Raw genomic sequence first — 26,236 nt, forward strand, 5'->3', positions numbered from 1 at the left:
CATCTTGACGTCATCTCTGTGGCTTTTCTTTATTTTGGTAAAAAGGGCATTTAAAGGTTGATGAGCTGCTCTTTATTTATATCCTTGCCTGTTCAGCCCCTGCAGATCAATGAAAGTGCTGACCCGAAACCGTGCAGGGAAACGGGGGTGAGCAGAGCTTTATGGCACTGGGGGCAGACTAGAGCGAGGGGCTTGGCTGTTGAACTGGGCTCTGTGCTGGGATTGATTAACTGCAGCTCCAGTCTAGCAACCTTGTTAAATTGGCACTTGCTAAAGGACACGTTATCACCTCTCGGCTGCCCTTTCCTAGTGCCAGCACACGTCTTTGTGCAGTGAACCGTATCGAGGAGCTGATCAAGCTGAAACAATCTTTATTTTTCAGCAGTGTTTGCTCCCAGTCCAGTTCACCATACAGCCCTGTGCTTGCTGTGCCAGTGTTTGCAGGGAGGTGTCTTCCTCTCCCTGTGGTGCCAGCCCTAAGTGTTCACTGAGCTGTAATGCTGTGTGGCAAACTGATTTTTCTTGCAGTAATTCAACTGCTTCCTGTTTTGTTAGAATTGCTAATGATTGGGTAAATAACTTGCCTTCATTTTACCTCTAAGTGATGATTTGGGTGCTATAGAGCCTCACTCATGTCTTTCAGCCGGTAAGGTCGTTACACACCAAGGCAATTAAGGAGAGCAGAAAGTGAGTGTGGGTACTGACCCATCACTCATCAGCAGTCCATCTTATTAAAGTCCTATTTGTCACTGGATGCTGCAGTGCAACTACACTAAAGCACGTGTTGGGGCTGTTGAGGGAGCCTCCTGCCTGTGAGTTCATCGAGTGTGATTAAGCAAAGAGTCTGATTGTGAAAGGAATAGTCCTTCACGGTGTACGTCCCCTGTACACGTGCTGTGGGTCAGGCGTCGATTGAAGATGAGCATCTCCTTGCAGGTTTCTCTGCCTCTCTGTTGTCACTTCAAACTGCAGCACTTCTGCTTGGCCAGCGCTGGAGGGTTGCCCTGCCCAAGGGGAAAAGGGCTGTTCTAAACCCAGCCCTTCCTGGTGAGAGGGGGGAATGCACTCCTCGTATGGATCTGTGTTCATCTGCACTTTCACAGTGAGGGTGTATAAACATCTAACTTGCTCCTGTTGGAGAAAATGTAAGCCTGAGCCCTGCAAGGGTGCTGGCTGCTTCTCAGGGGAACCTGATGGCTCCTGTCCTGATGGGGAGAGTTGTCTGGCTACCTCTGGGTCTGCAGAGGGACCCTGTGCAGCTCTCATGGGCTTCTGTGGAGTCCGATCACCACCACAGCCAGATGGAGACTTCAACAGGGACTGCAGAAAACCTAAAGGGAAGAAAAAGCTACAGATTTTGGCCCCTGTGAAAATAGCCCAGGGCTGTAAAGGCCTCGTGCTCTGCGTGTTTCAGTTACCCCAGGCATCATTTATGGGATCTGCTCTGTGACTTTCTTGTGACCTCCAGGCTTCCTGCTCTCATCTACCAGCCCACCCCGCAACACCCAGAGGTGTTCGATGCGGATCCTCCCGCATCTGTGACTCTAGCAGTGCAGAGGAGGGAAGGAAGAGTTCAGAGCCAAGTGGGGGCTCCACTGCTGCTGAAACAAAGGGCTCCTTTGCCTGCTGCTACACGAGGCTCCTTTCCTATGAGGGCTCTTTGCAGTCTGGGCGTGCTCAGCTGCCGAGATCATTTCTCAGGGATTCAAAGCCCGTGCTGGCAGAGGTTGCACTGGGGTGGGATCTGAGCTGGAGAGTAGCAAATTATCATTATCCATCACTGTCGATGGACATAGAGCTTAATGCTAGTTTTTCAACTTTTTCCATCTATGTGAGTGCTCCCAGCCAAGCCTGGGCAGAGACCAGTGCTGGCGGATGCTCTGCCTGTGTTCCAACTCCTCCTTAGGGCTCTTCACTCTCTGTTGGAAGAGGACACTCTTTTCCAAATGTTCAGCTTCTCCATCCACGCTGCTGAAAGGTTTCCCTTACGGGACCACCTTCAGCCTCCCAAGGGAGATGTCTTTTTTTTCTAATGAGTGTCCCTGGGGCTTGCCTGGAGTTTTTGAATTTTACAGCGTTATTCTCAAACCTTTCAATTTTCTTTTACTGATTGTCCCTGTCTCCCATTGTACTGATTTCTTCCGCATCCTCTGTGAGAAACAAGGCAGTTCCTTTGGCTGCCTGATCAGTAGGACCTTTTGCTTTTTCACACTCCACTGTAGTGACAGATCATTCCACAATGACAGTGAGATTTTTATCTATCTCATCTCTGACAGGAGGACAGTTTCCTGCACTGCTGTTGGTTCCAGGTTTTTCCTATTTAAACTCAGAGAATGTCAGCCTAATTCTAGCCGAATTTTACCTGGTTCCCCAGTACACATGTAGATGGCTGACATCACAGGAGTTACTCCAGCTGCCTCATCCATGAGCCCTGAAGGACTATCTGTGACATGGTGCTAGAATATTGGAATTACCTTCCCTTTGAGCATGTCCGCAAGAAGCAAGAGAGTTTAAGATTCACTAGAATCTCTGGCTGGACATCTGTCTTCCTGGGACTTTAGCACCACAATACATTCATGTGCACCGAATGACTGGATCTGAGATGATCTTGGAGCTTTTTTTCAGGATTGGAGATGTGCTGAAGTTAACCTCTCAGCCTCTGATGACAGCTCCAACAGCTTCTTGCTGCCAGACCAAAGGTGGTGCTCCCTTTTAGGGATCATATAGCAGAGACACTGAACACCCTTTCCCTGTCCTTGCTTCAGTTAAGGACAACCAGGAATGTACAAGAACACCATAAAAGAGAAGATCTGCTCTCTAAAGCAGAAGTCTGCCCTCTGAAGTATTTGCTTTTCATCTCCTTGTGTTTTTTTCAGGCTTTCCCACCCAACCTGCTGACTCTTAAAGTAGCAAATCCTGCTTCCCTTGGGACCCAATCTCACAGGGGGGGGTTTAATCCAGCATTCTTGTCTTCTTGCGTGTCTGCCTTTTGAGCTCAAAAACTACATGGACTCTATGATAAAGGCTGCAGTTTGTTGTTGTTTGCTCAAATAAACATTTTCCTGGTGCGTAAGACTCATCCTAAATTCTGGTCAAAAGGTCATTTATGAATTCTGGTAAATCAAGAGAGTAATCAACGTTCTCTTTTTCTCTATCATGGTACTTCCAGAGAGGTCTGCTTGTACTAGCTGGGTAAGTTCAGTGGGTATGTCTTGAAAAGTCATCTCAGTGTTGTCAGTCATGGCAATGAGAGGTGTAAAAATATTGTGGAGCCTGGGACGACCAGTTTGGAACAAATCGTTGCTTTCTTGGCTTGCAGACAGCCCTGCTCCCACGTACTCTGGGTCATAATAGTATTTTGTCAGGTTTGTTAATCAGACATGGAAAAATACAGCCCAGCTAATCCGCAGGCCTAAGTAAGATGTGTACATGTGATACTGAAAGACCTGGAACTTCCCAGGAGAGGGATCATCCAGTTCAGAAGGGTGCCTGGGGATTATGGAAACCTACTGCCTTGTCAGCGTGCCGACACTCCTCGCCCTTCCTGTGCAGGCTCACCCCGCAGCACGGGCTCTTGCAGGGCCACAGACTGTTCTCTACTCGTGCTCCCTTTCAACACCTGTAATTTAAAGGCAGGCAAGCAGCTGAGTACACACTGGATACGTAAAAGATAAATAACGCTGGAGTCACAACCTTGGTCTCGTTTGACAGGTCCAGCAGTCAGGTTGTCACTTCCCACAGCAGGGCTGTCCCACATCAAAGAGCTTGTACTGTTCCCTGGCCACAGGATTTTTAGGAGAAGGCTGTGGCACTAAGTACACGTCCTGCTCGTAACTCAACACCCGCTGATTATTTATGGACCTTCTGGGGAGAGTTTGCCTAGTTCAGAGGAAATAGGCTGCGATTACTCGGAGACTGGCAGGCAGGTGTTTCCTGTGATACTTAGAAAAACTCTGAATCTGACAAACTGAACAATTGCCCAGATGTAAGATTGATACTAAATATCAGACCTTTTACATATACTTATTGTTCTCTAACCTTTTTGAACAGCCCGAGTGACTGAAGGCACCTTGATTTAAAGATAGGGCTGTACAAACAGTCCATGGCTGGTTTTGAACATGAATTGGTGTGTGGAGAAAATTTCTGTGCTGGACAGCAGTTGAAACCTTCCCAGGAAGCCGTGGCCTTCTGTGGCAGCAAAAGCCACTCGCTGTTTGGATAAATTAAGCTATTGAGGTTTCTGTACTTATGCTTTTCCTTATCAAAACTGCCACTGGAGGTAATGGAGAGATGGCAGCTGCATCATTTTGATCTTGGGATCAAAAATGAAGGTGCTACAAGCTGTTGTTTTTGCATGTTAGGTGAACAGGCTTGAAAGCTTGTAGATGCAGATCTGTCATGACAGCGTAAGAGAAATCTTCCTGCAGCAGCTGCTCTCCTTGGGCATCCATTGATTTGAGAAAAAACTAAAAGCGATGCGTTCTTCACTGGTTGCTCAGTGCGTATTTTGGAGGAAACAAACAATTTATTGTCTGATGGCTAGAAATAGCTGGAGGGAATTCCAGCTCACCGGAGGGAGTCAGGCTGCTGCCCCAACAAGCATTTTGCCAGCTATCGCTTGCTCAGCTGTGTCCTCCCACCCTCAGTCTTGGGTACATGTTTGTAAAGCCTCCAGATGATGCAAAAGCTCCCATTTCCTCAAGGACAAAATGGAACGGGTGGTGCAGATGAAAATACAGCCAGTATGTGCACATCCCATTCACACTGCTGTCTGCCTTTCTGCCTGGAGCAGCACAACAAGCGCTGGTGGCTGCGGCCAGAGGACAAAGCACCGGGCAGAGTTTGCAGACCTGCTCAGGTGCTGGGTCAGTGGTGGCTTTACAAACCAGGGCTACCTGTGTGCCAGTAGCCTCTGCTCACCTTTGGGTGCTCATGGAGTCTGGCTGATCTCTGGAGAAACACAGATACGCTTTTGTGCATCCTCCTGTAAAATAAATGCCTGTGACAGGAATATTTTGTTGGTAGTGAATAATACTGATTGGCTTTGTCTTTACCCTGGCGGGGGCTGAAAGAAAATTTCCAGGCTGTCCTCTGAGATCCACTAACCAAACTTCAGGCTCCTTAAATTTCGCCTCTGGGGCTGTAATCTGGCCTTTGCTGTGTAAGTCACAGCATGACATTTTGCTGATCTTGTAGACGCAAGGCAGCGGTCAGTGGTAATGTGAGGCTGAAAAGGTTAAACCCTGTTTGTTTGCCGCTTTACCATTGTTCAGCCTGGAGTCATTTCCCTGCTGAGGAACTAAGAGAGGCTGGACCTTACAAGGGAGCGCTTTGTGGCCTCACTTTTGGCTCTCACGTTTGGCACGCTGCGGCCTGACCTGCCCAGGCAGGACTGCAGGCAGAGCATGAGATTTTGTGCTGGTCTGTTGTTGTCCGGTGAGAATCAGGGTAGCAGGCTGGTACTGTTCTCCCAGTCTCATTAGGAGTAGCCCCTGAATCCTGTTCAGGGGATCTAGAGAACAGATGTAGGCACATTGTTCACCTGAATGCCAATCACACTAGATAAAATATCTACTCCAGAATACAAATATTTAAAGAAATACCCACCTAAAGTCATTGAAACATAATTATTAAAACCTTTTATGTTACTCTACAGTACAATGTAAATTGTTCCTTTCAATTAAATTTTGAAATACACTAGATTACATCATTTAAATAATCGCAAACTTCTAAGTTCACTCTTACTGGCAGCAGAGCTATATTTACATACACTTTTGAGATATTCCAGATGCAGCATTATGTTCCAGTCCCTAAGTCAGATAAATAACAGACTTCCAGTAGTGGTATACTGCTTTTCCACAGGTTCTACACAGAGGGCAAGAACTCCTTTTATTCTTCTTTACTTTTTTTTTTTTCTCCTGTGTGCATGCAGCTGAATCTGAGCTAATTGATACCTACTTGATTTGGATTAAAGATGAAAGAATTCTCTTTTTATACAAGTATTTTGGCTGACTATACAGAAGTGAATGATGAAATACAGTCCTTAGGATTAGCAGTGGAAAACGTAATTGATTCCAACTTTCATCTCTTTCCCATAATACTGCACCTAATTTTGACCCTGACTTTACCTAATGCTGATGAAATACAGTCAATAGTGGAAACCTCTCTCATGTCGTCAAACTGCTTTCAACACGATCCATGCAATGGCAAGCATCATATATCATTCTCCTGCAGTGCAATATTAACAAGTTATACTCAGTATTTCCCTCCAGAGATCTGCTCCTCGAGGGAAGCCCATTTCTCTATGTACATCGGCCACAAACAGGCTGTGAGTCCTGAGGCTGGAGACAAGAACCGAGCTGGGATGCTTCCAGTGCTCCCAAGAGTCTTCATGAGGCAGGCTCCTCCCTACGTTGTCTAAGGAGCAGAGCAAGTTCAAACCACTGAGGCTCTTGATGGTCCTCACGCGTGGCACTGGTCAAGCCAAGTCTCCCCGTGTGCTGCTGTGCAGGCCTCACGGCCTGGTGTGAGGGGTGCTGATCATGATGTTGGGCAGCGCATTCCGCCGCTTCTTCCAGGAGCCCAGCTCCTTCGAGTATCGCCTGATCTGCCTGAACCAGTGGTGAGTCCTCGCCCGGTCGCTGTCCCGGAACACAAACGCCTCCCGCCTGATCTCAATGAGTTCAAAAGTGTCGTCGCAGTCAGGATCAGTAGAAACGATGCAATTACTCAGCCTCAAAGGCTCCCTGAGCAAATGGAACTTCCCATTGTTTTTGTCCCTGATGAGTACCAGCACAGCGTCTTTCACAGGCCCTGACTCAGCTGACTCCAGGCTGGACTCGGACACACGCTTCATGTTCACCAGGAGGAGGACTTGCATATTCTGGAATTTCAGGGTCTTGCTGCCTTTCTTCACCCACTGGCCGTCCGGGGGCTGTGCCAGTTGCAGAGCCCCCTCCATCACAAATCGTGTTTCCTCCCGCAGCCAACCTACAGTTTTGAGGGCAGTTTCTCTCATCTCAATGTTGATGACTTCCCTCTTCTTCTTGCTGTCCTGGCGAAAGGATCGGAGGGTCCATGTGTTCCCCTCCTGCTTGGTTTTCATGTTGATGTGCTCCAGGTGGGACTCGATGCGGCTCTTGGCCTCCCGCAGGCTGCCGTGATCTGGGTGGTACTCGGTGGTGGCCTTGATGATTCTGCTCAGCAGCAGCGGGTACTTGGTGACCCTCTGCAAAGGGGCCATCAGGAAGGACCTCAGGTTCATCCTCCGCAGTGCTGTGTTGTCATTCTGGGAGACATTAAGGAATATCCTGCAGGGATTTAAGAAGAGAGAATGAAATGATGGTGGCTGTTCTGCTGCAATCCTAAATGCAAATGAACAGTGCGGTGCTCAGAGCTGCTGGGCACCGCAGCCTCCACTCTGGTTTTAACAGTCTGGTGAAATCTTTCTTCTCAAAAACTAACAACAGTTTCTGCAGCTGTGCTCAGCTTGAGGTGCCTGGGACACAAGCACGTAACACCCTAGCAGTCTTCTATTAAATGGTTATAAAAGGACGAGGGTGTGATCTTTCTCTGGTACACAGTGACGTAGGCCCTGAGCACATAGATCAGCTTATATCAGATTACATTAATTTGTAGTTCCTTTCATGACTCAATTACAAAGCACTCCAAAAACAGAATTTGGTACTGTCGTCACTTTAAACTGGTGCAGTGGAAAGAGCAGTGACTCGCTTGATGTTTCCCCATTGGAATGGGAAAAAAATTCAAGTCACGGATGCTTCAAACAGTAGCTTTCCCCAGTGGAAATCCGAACCATGCTCTGGCACAGGGACTGAGAGCTGTTCTCAGCTTAGCTTTATTTGGTGACTGTTCAGTGCAGTGGCCAGTGGGAAAACACTGCTACCGCAAAATACAGCTGGGGACCAACTGCCTGCCTCAAGGACGGAACGTATTTTAGAGAATAAATTACTCTCTTCACCCCAAGAGACAGCAGCTCATCTCTGGAGAACATCAGCATCAAAGCTTTCATCTAGCTGAGCCGACAAAGGCTTCACCCTCAGCCTGCTGCCTTCCTGTCCCCAAAGCTTGGAAGAATATGCTCAACCTTTTTCTCACCTGAGCAGCTCTTTCTCCTTCTCCAGCGTGTTGAGCATGTTGACGGAGGAGGACTGCTGGAGACAGTACGTCTGAAAGGCCGGCAGCATGTTGACAAACTCTAGAAATATTTCACCGATGCACACGGTCATCAGGTCATCGTCACCCTGCAAGGATACAACACAGCCCCACTGGGTTAGCTCAGGAGGGACATGAGCACGGAGCCTGCGCTCAATCCTATCAGCACAAATCTACTGCAGGATCTGGTGAACACCAGACCAATGCTGGAACTGGGCTCACCCTTGCTGGTGGGAAGGCAGCCCGTGCAGGTCCGGGGGGAGCAGTTCACAGCAGGGGAAGGAAAGCTGGCCTAACTGCTTGCTCTTATACTCATTAAGAGCTGTTTTCTCTGCTTCTGTGGGCTCAGCCTGCTCACAAGAGCTGGGGCTCAAAGGCCAGAGTGAGTGGGCTGGTCAGGAGGGAGTACTGGGGCCTTTCTTTCCGGCAGGTCTGCCCTAAGGCTGACGCAGCAGTATGGAAATTATCAGAGTATTTAGAAGCAAATGGGCAGGGCAAGTGCGCAACTTGGGTAACAGACATGGCACTTCACAACTTCTGCTGGTGTTCCCAGCAACTGGCCTGGCTGGGAAGCAGTCTCCATCAGTTGTGCTCTTACTGGCTACTTTGATGCCTAAATCAAAAATAAATTTCACAGTAAATTGTTCTCTGATTTCTGGATGAGTAATAAAATAAGGGAATTGCAAGAATCTGGTGCCACAATTGGCTCTTGGCTTTTTCAAGGTATACGCTGACCTGCTCTGCAATCACTACTCATTTCAGCAGCAAGAGAGGGAGCAGTTCTCTGGCTGGTGGTGGATTTTTGGTGCAGCACTGAGCTCTGACTGCAAAGGCAACATGGAGAAAACGGGGAAACCCATGGCTTTTTGTAGGAGTTATTATCTCAATAAATTACTCACAGGGGACATCACACCCACGGTGCACATCTGTCTGCACTATGCCTAGTGCAGGAGAGTGGTTGTCAAAAGTTGCCAGTTTTTGAGACGTGTGTCACTCAGCCTGACACGCAGGGTTTTGGAGAGGGGGACGAGCAATGTGTTTCCTAGAGAACACAACATCCTGGTGAAACGGATAGAGCAACAAGCAGGTTTTGGTTTCTTGAAGAAAGGAAGGTGCGGACCCGTCCTTTGCAGTGATTGTCTGCTGCAAGACAGTGGACAAAGAGCCAGAGCAAGCTGAGCTCTGTGCCCCCGTGGTCACACTCTTCTCAGTGTCCAAGCTAACTGGCTTAAAGCTAACTTTGATGATGGGACTGTTAGGTCCTAGTAACGGGATGAATGAGCTAGACTGCAGATGGCCTGACTGATGTCTGGCATTACCATAGTAGAGAGTGAGGCCAGCAGCTGTGACGTGGCACAGGCCTACTGAAATTGCTGATCTACAATAACTGAGTGAGAAAGGGACTAGGGAGATGTCCAGAACCCAGAAGCCCTACCTCCCAATCCTCTGCTCCACCTATGCTGCCTCACTAACACTCAACCTATTCCTGTCTTCCCCAGTCTGGCCGCTTTAGAGCATGCAGCATCATACCTGGTCAAAGGCTTGATCGATCTCTTCCTGGAGTATCTCCAGGAAGTTCTCATTGAGGTCAATGAGCTCCTGGATGTTGCTGAAGATGCCCAGGAGCTGCTCCTGGCTCAGCAGCCCAGCTGCCTGCATGGGGAGGTAGAACTCCTCTTTGATGATGCGCAGGTCCTCTCCATAGCTGGCCTCAGTGTTGACAAACTCCAGTACAGACTCCTTGCGCTCCGTCCTGCGCTTGCGGCATTTCTCACAGAGGTCAGCCCGCCTCTGATTGCAATTTTGCATGTCTGTCTCCACCGGGAGGTCCCTTTCTCCACAGTCGGTGCAGGGTCGGTGGGCTTCCCACGCCTGCAGGGAGCTCAGCGTCTCAGATGCCCTGTTCCTCCACTTTCTGGCTGCCATCCGGCCAATGCCACTATCTGCCCTCTCCACATCTGCTGACTTGGTTTGGGTGGCCTCGCTGGGATCCAGGTCATCCCGGACATCGTTCACGCCAACAATCCCACTGTCTGTGCTCAGGCTGCTGACATTGCTCCAATGATGTCTGGAGCGCAGGGAACCCCGTGGGGCACGGCAGGTTTCATCAAAGCTGCCACCATGGCCAAGGTTGGCTTTTGCTACCACTGGACCTGAGAAGAGACACAAATCATTACAGACACTGCCAGCTGCACAGAGCTCACCTGAGGTGCCCAAGCTTGGGGGACCCTGAAGGGACAGGTTACATTTGGTGAAAGGAGGGCTATTAGTTGTCTCCCCTCCTGTTTTGCTGCTCAGACTGGTGAGTCAGAAGTAAACGGCTCCCAGGTGAAGCCCAGGGCCTGTCATCCCTGCACTGCCCATACCTGTGAACTCATCTGGGCTCTCTCTTCCCCTGCCATCTGCCAAGCACGGACAGAGACACAGCAGAGTAGAAGCTGATTTATTGCATGCCTGTGTTACACTCAGAATGCTTCCCTCCTCAAGGTCGGCAGTTACTCCATATTTACACCAGCATAGAAGGGCTCAGCATGTGGCCCATCACCCCCCTCTGAGACCGCAGAATGTGGGTACCGTAGTCTCGCTCCTGCCGGCGCTTCTGTGCGTGCTGCCGTGCTGCAGCTGCAATCTTCAGCTCCAGCTGCTTCCTCTTCACAGAGTCTGTGGGCATAGGGTCACTGAAGTGTGGCCTCAGCCGGCACTCCCGCTGGGCCTTGGCACCATCTGTGCTCTCATGGACGATGTCAGAGCTGGATCGGCGGCAGCTGGGACTAGGGGTCTGCAAGAAAAGCAAGTGGGCTTGGAGCAACGTGGTGGGTCAAAGCAGCACCTGGTGTGCAGCCACTGAACTTCAATTGCCAAAGGAGAGATAAGGAAACCCATCAGCAGTGGGCTTGTAAATGCAGCTCTGCTATACAGGCATTAGGAAGTCTCTCCCTCCATGTCCCTCTGTCTTGCTTAGTCCCAACAGCAAGGACTCCTCTCCGTAGCTTTGAGTACAGGGGCTTTGTGGTGGCTGCATCATGGCTGTAAAACAACCATGAAGTCAACAGCACAACCCTGGCTAAGGGCCTAAATGGGAGGCTGAACCTGTTTTCTGGGGATCCGAGTGAGCCTGCATCTGTTCTGTGAACATTTCAGTGCTGCAGGGTCAGGAACTTTAAGCTTTACCAACATTCGCAGTTTGACCAAGTGGGCACTAGGAGGGAGTCTGTCTGATGTCTCAGTGGAGCAAAGAGGGGCAGGTGGCACACTGAAAGCCATGAAGAGGTTATTGCTGACCTCCCTGCAGGAGATGCAGCAGTCAATGGCCAGGGGTACAAAACTGACTCCTGTTTCATACTCTGTAATAAAAAAAAGGCGCTAAAGTTTAGTTCCTTATGGGAGTTCCTGTGATTTCAGATCCCAGGCTCCCAGCCTGCCCAGTTCCTACAACAAAGAGATCCTTTAGAGCTTCTAACAAGAAAAACAATCTTAAATACAGGGGGAATTCCTCTCCCTTACATTCCCTGCAGGTGGAGTGTCGCTGGATGCCTCATTGCTTGGTTTGTCTTCCCAGGCCTCTGTTGCCATGGACATCGCTGTGGGCTGCTGGCTGTCCTCCGGAGGTGGGAGATCACCTTCCCTCAGATCACACTGTCCCTTGGAGGGGGATTTGGCAGCAGTCTCAGCATTGCAGCTGCAGGGGAAAAAGCAAACTCTGATGAACATCACGTATGCAGTTCACCTGCTGTGCCTGACATGGATGAGCCTGAGGAGCAAACTCAAGTTCGAACAACCAGCTGCAACAGCTCAGGGAAAGTGCAGGCAGGAATCTAGGCTGCTCAGCATAGATGGCTGTGCGTGTGTTTTGGGGGATCTAAACACAGCTCAGTTATAGCAGTGCAGTCATGCCAGCATCAGTCTGGGATATCAAGTCTCAGGTGTTCACAGGACATTTTTTTGTCCATAAAATATCAGCTTCTACCATAGGGACCAGAAAACCCTCTTTCTAAGTAGGCCATATCCAGATTTGCTGCTACTTAAAGAGATGTTGTCAACCCGAAAACCACTTGCTCATCTGTAAGAAAATCACCTGCTAAAAACCATAATACTTTGAAGGGATTACGGGATTAAAAGAGCTTTTCCTCTGTTTTTCATCTCATATGATCCTAAACCCACCAAAACTACTGGAAAGATTCCCTCTGCTTTCAGTGAACTCAGGATGAGGCCTTTTGGTGCACTTAAGAGTCTTGAAAAATTGGCAGAGTCTATTCTCACTTGGCAATTCTGATGCTAACAAGGGCCTGGTCTGGGTGATAAAGGCAACCTGTTCCAACCCCATGTTCCTCTTTCTGTAGACAAAACCACCTCTCCAGACAGACACAGTCTGGTGCAAAACCACGGATCTGACAGAGTAGCTGACAGACTGTAGTTTGTGATACTACTTGTGATACATTTTTTTAAGAGACTCTCTAAAATACCTTATTTCCATCTATATGGAAGCCTGCTTGGAAGACTATTAATTTTTTTTTTTTTCATTTTGGGTTTATTTAATTCGTATGGGCTTGGATTCCTTTAACAAGAAAGGTTTTCAGGACTGTATGTGGACGCTTGTACATAGAGGAAGTCTGGAACATAATTCAAGTTATGGATGTATTTTGTGCTTAAGAAAAGTCTCCCATGACAAAAAAATCTGCTTTTTCTTAAAGGTTTTACTTGTGAACTTATGCTGGTGGGTCATACTGCTGATGCACAATTCCAACACTGTCAGTTACAAGCAGACACATGAGACAGACGGGCATCTTCCTTATAACGAATGACATTTGGCTCTGACAACAAACCATCAGCCAGTACTGAAATCGCTGAAGAGGGAACAAACTCCCAGAACACAAATCGGCTCCGTTGTCAGGCCAGAAAAGTTGCTTTGCAACTTTGCAGCTGACGCTTCTTCACCTTCCAGCATTTATGCTTCCAGGTCCCAGCTGACACTACTTGAGGATTAACCACCTTAGCCACAACGCTAACAGCAGGCTCCTGGCTTTTGCTTTCTGATGTGCTAACTCCCTGCCATGTGGATTTGGAAGCACCAGTTTTCCCCTCCAGGCCTCTTCTACCCAGCCTGTAGAAAGGGGAAACCAACATCAGCGCTGTCACAGAGCAGTCTGTAGTACAGACTGTGTTATCCTCATAACAGGGTTGCAGTAAAGGCAACACGGGCACATCACGGTCCTTTTCTCACAAAGTCTAAAAAAGCTTCCTATCTCCTTCCTCCCTCCCGTCTCCAGGCACATTTGGACACTACTCCTTCAGCTGGTCCAGTCTGTCTGTGTGGCCATGACCTAAAATCTGTCTTGAAATTATCTGAGTTTAAAAAAATATTCTCCCTCATGTATTTCCAGCCAGATCATTTCTTGGATGTTTTGTTGAGTTGGGTAAAGTATGAACAATTCGGCTGAGCACACCTATGGGAGGGAAGGCAGAGGTTAAGAAGCAAGAAAGCTCTTGAAGAGGATCTGCCACTGCCAGAAAACAACCATTTCCAAAAGCTGCTCCTGCTCAAACAGCTTCTGGTTAAAACATGCAGAAGAAAGGAACCATGCTGAGGCACAAAGAGGTAATGGGATGTGTCCAAGATGAGTAGCAGAGCTCAGAACTCTTGATCACACCACCTCCCACCACACAGACCATACTCTCAGAAAGCAGCTGAGCTTTCACTTGTCATTTTTACAGGGCTTCAAAATCATCCACTTAAACATGGAATGTACTCCTAAGTATTACTGCTCCTCCAAGGAAAGCCAACAGTAGCTCTTCTGATAAAGCCTGTGGGCCAGATGCCATTGCTTATTGTGGTTTCTGTAACCCAACAAGGATATTTTTAACGCATCTCCAGATGTGACGTGCACTGTGAATAAAAGCCAATACTACCCAGAGAGCTGAGCTGAGGAAGTGGGACCGGAGACTGAGAAATACAACCCACCCCATGGCTGATCAGCTAGAGGTAAGAAAGGCAATGACGCAGAATCCACACTGTGTGAAAGGAGAATTCTTCATCCCTGGTTTGACTGCTCTTGTTCTAGTTGTGATTAGATTGCTCCTGCATCATGTACTGGCCACGCCATGTGGGGCAAGTGTTGCTCCGAAGAGCACTCACTGCGCACCACATCACCAGGACTACAGCCTAAGTTAAAGGCATCCAGTGATCTATGAGGTGTTTAGAGCTGTTGTAATTATGAAGCTGAAAATCAAACCTTCACTGATGAAATGTTAAGCCATTTGAACGAGTCTTAAGCAATTAACTACGAATTTTTAGGAAAGTAATTAACTTGCCAGACAAAACAGCTTTGTAAAACTGTAACACTTCAACAGAAACACTAGAAAGAGAACACAATTTCAGCTATCTTATTCTGTGACACTCTATTGCAACATCTCTATGAAAGGCTTGCTCTGAGCTCAGTATCTATGGAACCGGGACCACATCCCCAGATTTCAGCTATTTAATTTGAGACTTAGAAAAAACGTGGCCTGGATGTCAGTGAACATAACTTAGGACCCAAAACATCCACGCAAAAAGTCTGCCACCTCTGCGGTGAGGATCAGCTTGAGTTATAAAAGAATGTTCTGGTACTCTACAGTCTCAGATGAAATGGTGGAAAACGGAGAAATTTCCAGTCAAAGGAACCTGGAGTTTCCCACTAACCAGCACTTTGGTGCTGCCAACAGATTTGCTTTATTACTACCATTCTTAATAAATGACAGTCTTCACCATTAATTGTTATTGCTATGGAAAATAAACAGGCCACGGTGGTTCTGCCCCACGAAACAATCTCTCTGACACTGGAACCACTGTCACTCTTGTTTTCAGATCAATTACCATTTTGGTGTTAATAAAATCATCTCACATTTTTCAACAAGTCCAACTAGGGACACTGAACACACTCACAGAAAGAAAAACCATTGTGGATATTAAAAGCACAGAAACCACACTGAAACCATTAAGACCCTGGGCAGAAAGTGTTTGTAGGCTGGCAGAGTAGCAGGAAGAAAGATCATATGCACTACCCAGTTCTGATAAACTTTGCTATTCATGTACCTCGGGCTCCAAGTACCAGTCAAACCTTTGATCTGTCTGAAGACAGTTGTCTTTACACTCGTACTCACAGCTTGTGCCTTTCTGCGTATTTCATTTCATATAATGATAAGAATAGCCTATTCAATTTAAATGGTTGCATACCCTAACTTTCTCATCTGTTTTGTCATTGACTTTTCATACCAATGTTCTTTTCTAGAACAAAAGCACTAAGGTTGGGCTGGACAACTGAGGGAAGCATTTAGGGCTGTGATACCACCTACTTCCCTTTGATGACAAAGTTGCAGAAGTATTTCTGCTTGTCATTCTGGTTCTGCCTATACGAGTAGCTTCAGCTCCACAGAAGTTCTTCCAGAAGACTCATTCCTGTGTAGAAGTCACTATCATCCCCTCTAAAACCTTAGTCCAGTCTCAGAGCTTTAGCATTCCAGAAATACCAAGCCAGTGTACAAGGTCGATGGCCTAGCATTTTACACACCACATCTGTGGATGTCTTAAGCAGCCAGGACCCAAGCCAAATGTAAGTCTTGGTGAAGCCAGTCCTGAAAGCCAAGTGTAAGGATACAAACCACCCCACCAACACTTCCTTTCCCATCAGCCTTATCTAGTGATAAGACAGTGGTAAGTGACCCAAATTCCTAGCTTCCAGAACTTCACTAATTCCTGTTGGTCCACCTGCTTGCACCGAAAGGAATCCTCATTTCTTTGGCAGGAGGGAGGTAACAGGACTGCAATGTCCAAAACCAGGACAGAGAAAGCAGTTCTTGTGAACATCTTACTCAGAGAAGGGGCAAACCCTGGTTGGGGAAGAGGGAGGAAGGCTTTACATATCTATTTTCTGTCACTGTTTATTCTCTTTGAGTTGGCAGGAGGACACCATCGGCAAGTACTTTTACTCACTGCTTGTGCTGGTTCCCAGAGGGTGGTTAAAGGCTCATCGCAGCCACCCTTCTCTCATCTGTTTGCCAGTTCACTTTGTACAGACAGCAAGTGAAAGCACCTGTTGCTGCATGTCACACTACCTAAATTCATGTCCTGCAGTGGTGGGACAGACTCTACAGCTTTTTTCAAAGGAATCATATCAGTACTCTGAATCCCTCTGCTGTCCTGTACTTTGAACTGATGTTAAAAAAAAGACCTTTCAACAATTTACTACAGAAATAAAATGGGTGGGAAATTTGGCATCAGGACTGTGAAGGGCTGCTGTCTAGATCAGATTAAGGTGTTCAAAAACGCAAAGTCTAGATGAAAATACTTTTTGATGTTTAATCCCACACTAAGATGGAGTTCAAGCTCAACAGTTTAAAGACACATCCATGTGCCTGTCAGAGACCCTAAGATGAAAGGCCCTGCCAGCAGCATGTTTATGCTATGGGAATTAAATGTAAATATCAGGAGAGAGACCAGATCATTAACAAGGGAACTGTTTTCAGGTCACCCCACAGAGTGCGTTACCTTTTCTTAATAAGTTCCAGGGCTGAACCTATGAATTCATCCTTCATTTTTTGCAGCTTAGCTCCATAGCTGGATAAGTCTGTGGCTTCTAACAGCAGCGATGAACAGCAAGAGGACTGGGCTTCAGAAGCCAGTGACTGTCCTGCAAGGTGGAGGACATCATCTAATTGTCTTGTCTCTCCTTGCTGCTGCTCATCACTCAAGATCTCCTGTCCAGCTCTGTGTACTGCTACTGCCTGCAAAGGTGATCGTGGAATAGGGCTAGAGCAAACAGGGACTAGGGACCTATCCAGGCTGGAGATCTGGAAGGTTGCATCCTTCACCTCAGCGCTGCTCATTCTGAAACCATCCCATGTGGCTGGATATTGGGAAAAACTAGCAGAAGTGTGGTTTTCATGGAACACATCATCATCATCCTCTGCTGTGACAGTGGCTTCATTCACAGCTTTGGTCCCCAGAATTTCTGAACGGATGTTCTTATTGTTCTCCTCCTCCAGGGTCTGGTTTGCAGGCAGACCCTTATCCAAGCACTCTGTTGGCCCACTGCTGCTTGTAGGTGAATTTGCCTCCCTACTTCTCATTTGCTTGAATTCCTCAAAGGTGGGTACATAGAGCCTTCCTCTGCAGCAGCCTTTCTTGCTCTGTCCCATTGTGGCTTTGACATCTGTTTCTCCATTATACCGTTCCAGGGTTTCTGCTGTTCTGGATCTGGCCAACTCATGGCCTTCCCCAGCATGCTGAAGGGGCAAATTGGGGGAACTGTTCTGCCTTCGGAGCTGAAGCCTCCTCCGAGCCTCCTGCTTGATGTTTTCTGGACTGATGAACCTGTGTGCAAAACACAGTCTCTGTCTCCCTGTGAGGCTGTGCCCGAGAGCATTGTGTTCCACCAAAACTGTGCAGCACTTGACAGCACAGCCGTTCTTGTACTGCTGGCACATCTGGCACTCAAACAGCTCCCGGGCCATCAGGTCAGGCAGAGCTGCCTGTGGACGCAGTGGCTTGCAGGGCTCTGCCACCTTACTGCTGTGCAGCCTCAGCTTCTCCTTCAGCTCTTTTTTGGCATCCCCATGTAGGGCTCTTTCCTCTGGGAAAAGCCACTGAGGCACTTTGGTAAAGGGAGGGAGGAACATGTTCTGTGCTGATCGAGAAGTTGGTTCAGCCTGGAGAGAAAGGTTTCTCAGAGAGTTCGATTTACTTTGTACTGGGGCCACATCCACACAGCCTTCTGTCCACTGACTGGTGCCTCTATAGCGAAAGATGATCTCATTATCCAGGCTCCGGCAGTGAGAATACAGCCCAGAGTCAGCAACTGTTGCCCAGTGAAGGTTCTCCACGCTCCGATACATCCGATTTTCCAGAGGACTGGCCAAAGATGCCTTGCCTGTATGGCAGGAGTTTAGAGTGTGGAAGTCCCGAGAAAAAAACTGAGTGTCTAGGTTCCTTAGTGGATGCATGCTGCTAACCGAAACCTCCTTTAAGCCATATTGTGCATAGAGCTGATTATTTTGGCAGCTCAAGATCACCCGGCAGTGTTCCTGTCTCTCATCAACACTGATGTATGTCATAGCAAATGCACATGGAGGCTCTAAGACAGTGGTGTTTAGGGGGAGAGGAGGGAGCAGGGGTGTTGCTTAGATGCCAGTCAATGTCCACAGACCACAGACAGCAAAGTGTGCTGCTGGGTACTCACAAAAAGAGAGCTCTCACATGGGTTGAGCCGCCATGCGTAGAAGACCTGTGAATGGAAGGAAAGATGAGTTACTGAAGCAGCCTGGTGATGACTTGCAGGATGTAACAGCAGGTCTGCTTTCAGGGAATGCAGAAGCCAAACAGCAACAGCTTGTGTAGAAACAGAGCAGCATAACCAGGAGATGGGTTTGGGTCAGGGAATGTTTTTAAGCTTAAGCCAAGCCAGCAGTGGTCTTACACTACCCATATGATTTTGGAGAAGTTTATCCTATCTACTCTCATCAATTCCCTCACAATAACACTGCTCAACTCTAGTGATGAATACTCAGAGGAGCTTGCTCCGGCCCAGCTTAACCACACAGCAGCACTGAGATGGGAGGCTTACAAGACATAGTGAGGTTCTTTCCCTCAAATGGGTTGCAGACAAGAGTGTGTGGATTAAGGAGGAGGCTGGGTGTGGGAAAGGGTAACATGAATATGGTCTCCTGGAAGGCTCAAGTAGCAAGGAGGAAGAAGTTGGCTGACCAGCGCTGGTTTTGTTCCTGAGAGTCACACTGCAGTCCCTTAGTGCTCCGATCTCCCCTTCACAAGGAAGATACATATACTTTAGTGACTGGTAGCCAAGCATTTCCAAGGCCTTTCCAGTGCAGAGACAGAGACGCCTCACAGACTTTCACAAATGCATCCTCTTAACCCCTTAGCAACAGGTCTAAATGATCCCCCCACAAACAGCTCAGCAGAGGCCCAGAAAGACAAGGTGATTTCCAAGGCTGCTCCTGTTATCTTTGCCCAGCATTTTAAAGTATTAGGGAACCCAAGTGACTAAATCACATGTTCAGAGAATTAAATCCCCAATCGCCAGTTTGGGCCAGCAGGACGTAGGCTAAGTGTCTACATCATCCTTGGAAGTGAAAGGTGCCTCTTTACATTGAATGGAGAGACTCCAAATTTCTCTTAAGGATTTGGGCCTCGTGGACTTGCCAGCAGTCACCCAAGACATCCATGTCTGCTAGAGCACTGTCTGTTCCGTCCCTTGGCAAAGGGAACAAGTGAAAGCCATACATAAATGAGAACAAGAATAGGCAGGGAATATGGGATTAGCCTGAGATTCATAAGGGCAACATAGGGCATTGGTCTCTAATAATAAGCCAGGCAAGAACCACCTAGATTAAACACCAAGGAAGGGTACTTGCTAAAGCAAGTCAGGGCCATATAAGTAACAGCACAGACTCTGTGCTTTGTAGTGCAGCTGGGTTCTCCACACGCTGCCAGCCATCCAGGCAGCACAGTTGGTGACTCACTGGTAGTTTGATTCACCCCTTGCTTAGAGCGGTCCAAACTAGCATACTTTCCCTGTATTAATGAAACCATCTCTAATCTAATACCAGAGACACAGCTGCTCCTGTGGATCACCACTGAATGGAGAACATAATTTCCATCCTTCATAATTGCTGATAATAAAAATTAAAACTATCTCTCAAGGTGTGGCTGCTCCCCAGATGTCACAGGCACTTCTCACCCAGTCTTCTCATGGTGGGGCTGGAGTTCCCCCTTCTTCACGGCTCTGGAGGAGCCCACTGGTGACAGCAGAGAAACGTGAGGATCAGGACTTTCTGTGATCATAGGTTATAACATGATCTGTCAAGAAAGAGAGAATGAGATGATGTGAGAGCCAGCCGCTGACTAGAGAACAGGGCTCCTGGTAGTGCCGAAAGGCTCCTGTGAGAAAGTGCTGTTAATGAGAGATGCCATAGCCTGTCAGGTTGATCTGTGATCAGGTCACAGCCACGGGACTAAAAGACGCCGTGTACTCTCTGCTTGCAGATCAAGTGGAAGGAGAAAATAACTATTGCAGTAGCAAGAGCTGAGAATAAAGCGGTCCTTGCCCAAGGCAGGGAGCTACATACAGGAAAGCCTGAGGACAAACCAAGGGCCACGTGAGGCAGGTTCCTGGGCAACACGCTTGCTCAGCAAGGTCTGCGTGTGTGTGTGCGAGCAAGGCAGCCAGAGAAGAAAGCGCACAGACAAGGGGAGAAGCAGTCATGAGAAGAGCAAGGAAGCAGAGGCAGAGAAATGATAGGGTGGGATCTGTATCTGTCTATGGCTGCTCCCTTCACCAACAGATGGGGCACCACTGAAAATACAATTGATCTGTGTCCTCACACGCAGGAGGGTTCTGCGTCCCTCTGTTACACAGGGGAACACCTCAAACCCTCGGTCAGGAGAAGGTAACCCTGTCCTGCAGGAGAGCAGAGGTCCACTTCTCCAGTGAGTGTGGAAAGTGCCAGTGGTCACAAGCACCTCCAGGCAGAAAGGAATTCTGCCAGGGCAGGACTTTCCATCAGGAGATGTGTGTAGGTTGGCAAAAGTTATTTTCAGGAAAGGAGCAGCTGGGAGAAACCTCTTGTGGGGAGACTGAGGCAGGTAGAGTGAGGGACAGCAAGGTTTGGAGAGTGAAGGATCCAGAGAAGGAAGACAACAGTCAGATCCAGCTGACAGGAGACAGACTTTCCAGAGGAGGCTATGCAGAGTTTTACGATATATAGGCAGGCACCAAAAATTACCGGATTAAGTGGAGAAAGAGGGGATTTTTCTTTCGAAATAATCTCTTTATATTTTTGTCACCAAACAGAGCTGAGTTTTCTTTCTCTAAAAAGTGACTTTTTGCTCTAAGAAAACACTTGAGACGTGAGAATTCCTTTTGATGCTTTCAGGACAGCTCGGAGCAAAGGTGCATGTGGCTGTAGCTCACAGGTGGATGTGCAAGGGGGCTCACTGCCCTGGCTGTAGTGAGGGGGAGCCTCAGAAACCTGGGACCTCTCTTTTGCCTCATGCCTGCAAGGCAGGGGTGAAGACCTCGTAACAGCCAGCTTAGACAGGAGCACCTTTCTTCCCCCTCAATCCATCCTTGAAAGGACCATCTCTTTCCTTCTGAACTCTATTTATCTTGCCCATTCCCACGTCACATCACCACCCTGAGCGCTGTGCACAGCATGTCAAGTCGCTAAGCTTCATTTCGCTGATCATCCAGGCTAACCGCTGCCCGAGTCATGACCTATGAAGAGAGACTGGCTGTGCTGAGGCACTGCCTGCTTCCCCTGCTGCACAGGGATGCTTGGAGCAGCAAGCAAGCAGAGGTCTCTCTCAAACACCAGATAATTCTGACCTGGCTTGTAACCAGGAAACATTGAGCCCTTCTCTCTCCTTCCCCTATTCTTGTGCTCCATGACTAAATGTTATATGCACTCCGCTGGAGGAGAGCATGAGATGGAGACAGAAAAAAACATATGAATCTACACGCTTAGGGTTGACATGCTAAAGATGATCTTTCAGCGCATCCTTGCAGGCTCACTGCAAATACAGAATATTTAGCTGGTGTTTCATGGTCACCATCAAAAATACCACCGGGAACTACAGCAGCATGAAAGAGGTTGTCCTCCCACCACCTCAGAGCTACAACTACACTTTCTAGCTAGAGCAGGTGATCCCAGGTATGGAGACTAGCAAATGGCACAGAAGTGTGTGGCAATGGAGAGAAGTACATGCTGATCTCTCACACAGCGACCCAGCTCAGGGTCCTAACTCACTTTCTTATGAAGATACGTGGCAGTCCTAATGGACCCTGTGTGCTCTTCCAGTTACACCAAACAGTGACTTGCCAGTTCTTTGTTGCTGCCTGGTGTACAGGAGCAATGTGGGTTGATGCTGCACTCCTCTGTTTACCCACTTGGGTACTTCCAGGCAGTCCTGTCCACACTTCCCTAAAGCTATGGCTTTATTCTAGCTGAGCAATCCTCCAGGCCAATGCTGACTTATTCCAGCCAAATAACAAAAAGCAGCTTAGTGTTGGCTGCCTCCAGGGGACTGGCACATCATTGCTCTTCAATCACGTTGCCTGTACAACGTTTGCCTGTTTCCTGGCTCATGGACTGAAAAGCTCCTGGTGGTTATGAGCCTCATGCCTTAAGTGAGCATAAGACTTAAGGCATTGTGTGCTCAGCTTATTTTCTACCATGTGATTCCGTTCAATAAACTTCTCTTCCACTACTCTGATAAGTGCCTGCTTGGAGACTTGCCACTAAACTTCATTTTCCTGCAAAATCCACCCAAAGAACTTATTTCTCAAGGATTAAAGCTTGGAAGATAAATTAATTCTTCCCATACACATAACAACTGTTCTGCCTGGCTGACCTTCCCTGCAAAGCACCAAAGTGTCAGGAGGATGAAGCAGGAAGGCACAGGATAAGTTGTTCATGCAGGTGAAAAGCACCGTGGAGAGTGCCAGCCATGTCCAGGGACTTCAGGGACAAGGGGACAGGGGACCACAGAACCTCACGGGGCCTCAGGAAAAGAAAACACCAAATCTGGCAATGCTGAGTAGGTTTGCCAGTGCTGCTTAGCAGTGTTCACTGCAGCAGGATTTGCTGGACAGACTTGTCAAACAGTGAAGCTTGTTCCATGAGATGGCGGAGAGCAGCTCAATATTATCTAGCCTCTCCTGCCTTCACCAGAGAGATCAAGTGAGTCCGGTACACTTTCCCTCTCCACATTTACAACATCTGTCGCAAGCAAATTAACTTCTGAGTCATGGCCATCACACCAAATTCCTGTTTCTGAGGAAGGGGAGTAACCAGAGTCACCTTACTCCATCTTGAAATAAGAGATTCAAGTAACCTTCAGGTCTTATTCTAATTTTTCTGCATTGGGTTTTGCAAATTGCACTACCGCACAGAGGTTGGTTTATTCTGGAGTACAGTCCCTCTTTTATTTCAGAAATCTAACCAGCTAGAGGGATGTGAAAGGCACATTTCAAAGAGCTGTAGAAAGGATTTTAGCAAGCTATGATACTGCTGTGAGTTTTTTGCTATTTGACACAGCAAACCTCATGGACACAGTGTGATCTGTCTACTGCAGTGTCATGCACATCACTCCACTTCATTTGCTTAGGACAGCACCAGGAAGCCCAAGGGAAAGAATGCCAGATATATCTTTTATTTTTCAAGTTAAAGGTTAACAGGAAAAATAAAGATGCCTTGGCTGTATTTGCTTTCTTAGCTGTTCACTTAACCAGAGCTGTGCTGCAGGAACCAGTTGATGCAGTAGGATGATTGGGTGACTACAGTTGTATTTCTTGGTTTGTATTTTTTTTTGTCTAGCAGTTGAAACAGGAACAAGGCTTAAATAGCGTCCATCAACTGCAGCAGGAGAGGTGCAGTCACAGCAGTTATCTAAACCAGTAGAATCTCCTGGGTTTCTTTTCCTTCCTAGGGTGAACATCTGAGCGTAAGTTTACTTGAGTTTACAGTACTATCACTGCTTTCATCGTCTGCTCCATGGCACAAAACAGGATCACTAACAAGAGGAACAACTACCATCTTGGTTTCAAAACTAGAGAAAAATAAAACCTTTATAGCCTGCTCACTGCATTTATAGTCCTTGTGTTCTCAGCTTAATCATAAGCATGGACATCATCTCAGAGACAACTTGGCATAGGGAACAAAGTCTCTCTTGAACTTCTGAAGATCCAGCACAGTCAAGGTCTACAGAGTTGCACAGGCAGTAGCATTAAATTTCTGCTGTGCAATGAGCTGCTTGCCTCGTCACCAAATATTGTCTAACCTTATTCCTTCTTTTACATCTCATGCTTTTCAGGGTTTTTATTCCTGCTTCCCCTATCTTCCTCCACTGCATCCAACCCAAACTAACACAGCCTATGTGTGGCTACTATTTGACAAGTACCACTTCCAAAGCACCACCACCATTACCATTGCCTCCAGAAAAAGAAACAGTCTTTCCCATGATCTGGGCTGGCTGACCAGAGGAGCCCAAAGGTAAACACCTTCCAGCCTGATGTGCCAGAGAAGAAGCTGTCCATATTATCTCTTGATTATGATGGGAGCATCGTGCTATGGTACACATGGTTCCACTGGGGAGTGTAGGAAGTACCATAACTTCACTTGAACCTACATTTTGGGCTCCTAAATAGTATCAAGGCAGTGGAAATGCTAATCTCAAAATTTTATGGAATCATTAAATGGTCTTAAGCACTCTTGGCTCCCTTTCTGGGGGTTTTAAGGTATTTGGGAGCTTTGTTTTAATGATATGAAAGGTTTCACCTGAGAAGCCCAGCTGCTCCACACGTCTGTGCACTTTGCAGCAGTGCCTTGAACGAATTTTTCTGACTGCTCTCTCAAATCAGAGCAGTTCCTCCTTTTTGTGTCACAGCATGGTTTTCTCCTTGTGTTTCTCCTTCAGAAAGGCTGTGATGATGTGACACTACCAGCCTACCTCTAAGGGCAGGCATTCCAGTGCAGCATACTTTCAAGGTGACCCATGTTCCCCCTAGATTCCTTGCCTTGGGAAAGGGTAACCTTTTTGTTTCACTGGTGCGTCACTCCATCTCTTCTACAGTATTGCTCCACCAGCCCTGCTGACAAATGAAGCAGATGGAATGGAGCTTGAGCGGGCTAGCACTGACCTGACCTTGCAGCAAAGGAAGGCTGTGTATGTTAGTTACTGTAACAAATGCTCCTCATCACGTGCCCCAGCTGGAGCTGCTGGGCAGCATGGGCTGTGAAGTGCCCCAGGAGATGGCATCATTCATCACCTGCCAAGCTTTCAGTGAGTCAACATCCTGCTTGGCCACAAAGCTCCTTCGGATGACTCCTTCTAAGGAGAAAGCAAGCCCTGTTTGCAATGAAGTCCTCTCCTGGGACAGACCACGGGCAGAACCAACAAACCCGCAGAGTGCACCTGAACAATAAATCCTGCACTTCTCTGCAACAGCATGAGACAATGCCCCCCTCTTAGGGCTGATGAAGGAGCCCCATGGGGGTTATAATCAAGCATAGCCAATGCTTAGCTTGAGTTACCTGACGTTCAGGACCAGGTGGTTTCCACTGCCCCATGCAGGTGCCGTGAACCAGGCATTCCCATGCCTTTGGGTCATGCAAAGCAGATCTTGCCCACCGCCCACCTCAGTCCAGGCATGCACACAGCAAGTACTATCAGCCTTGTAAGGAACAGGAGTTGAACACAGCCTCCAATCCTGCTCCACACCTGGCTCCAAGCTCCCTAACTCACACACACAGAGTTCTCTGAGGCCAACCTGATCCAGGAAAACCTATCCAAATAACCAGTACCCCATGAGATCTGGGAAGTACAAAGCCATATATGAGCCCACTTCACAGCCTGGCACCTCTACTCCTCCCGCAAATTCCCACTCTGCATAGATATAACATGAGCACTGACTGCAGAAAATGATCACAATACGGCTACCAGTGAATTTATTATTCCTCAGGGTGGAGCGGGGCAGAAAAGGTCAAGGCTGTCATTTGAAGCTCAGCCCAAGTGAACAGTAGAACATAAATTATAACTTCCCAGTGCCAGCTCCTGTCCATTCTCCTCTGGCTTCCAGCTGACAGAGGTGCGCCCCCAGCACAACCCCACCAACGCTCAGACGAGTGCTAGACATGCCTTTGTGAGCCAGCCCAGTGCTGCCAGCCTGGGGGCCCATCTCCAGCAGTGGCAGGTCATTTTGGAAAGAGCAGACACAGATAAAGCATGTCTGCAGCAGGCAGATGATGAGGTGCGGAACTATGTATCAAATTCCCTAAAACCATATTGATCCTCTGTACACGTTATATGAAGGCAGAGCCAAAATGCAAGGGGCATGTTAGGTTAGGTAAACATGAGAACTGAGAAAAGTAAATCAAGCCAGTAGCAGGGAAGAGCTGGTCACTCCCTTCCTGTTGCAGCATAAGATAAGGATCAACAGAGCCCTCACCTAGGCACATAGCTAAATGTTTTCTTCTTGTGTGCATTGAAGACCACCTTTTTGACTCACAATTT

General features: G+C 47.8%; 1 protein-coding gene across 1 annotated transcript; it reads right to left on the reverse strand.

Moving 5' to 3' along the window:
* Window positions 1-5,898: 5,898 nt before the first annotated feature.
* Window positions 5,899-20,028, reverse strand: LOC138722810 (uncharacterized). The gene is made up of 7 exons (XM_069861433.1): window positions 19,905-20,028; window positions 16,697-18,431; window positions 11,677-11,851; window positions 10,747-10,951; window positions 9,703-10,325; window positions 8,116-8,261; window positions 5,899-7,310 (listed from the first exon to the last, which is right to left on the reverse strand). Exons 2-7 carry the CDS (start codon window positions 18,259-18,261, stop codon window positions 6,515-6,517), a joined length of 3,510 nt encoding a protein of 1,169 aa, XP_069717534.1. The 5' UTR covers window positions 18,262-18,431; window positions 19,905-20,028; the 3' UTR covers window positions 5,899-6,514.
* Between the last annotated feature and the right edge of the window lie 6,208 nt (window positions 20,029-26,236).

Source organism: Phaenicophaeus curvirostris, chromosome 7 (genome assembly GCF_032191515.1).
Source record: "Phaenicophaeus curvirostris isolate KB17595 chromosome 7, BPBGC_Pcur_1.0, whole genome shotgun sequence".
Classification (NCBI taxonomy): Eukaryota; Metazoa; Chordata; class Aves; order Cuculiformes; family Cuculidae; genus Phaenicophaeus; species Phaenicophaeus curvirostris.

Excerpts from the sequence above, each read along its gene's own strand:
- LOC138722810 (XM_069861433.1), bottom strand. The coding sequence starts at position 18,261 with ATGACATACATCAGTGTTGATGAGAGACAGGAACACTGCCGGGTGATC. Across the intron at positions 8,262-9,702 it reads TCGATCAAGCCTTTGACCAG|GGTGACGATGACCTGATGAC; the intron begins GTATGATGCTGC and ends GTATCCTTGCAG. Across the intron at positions 7,311-8,115 it reads AAGGAGAAAGAGCTGCTCAG|GATATTCCTTAATGTCTCCC; the intron begins GTGAGAAAAAGG and ends AAATCCCTGCAG.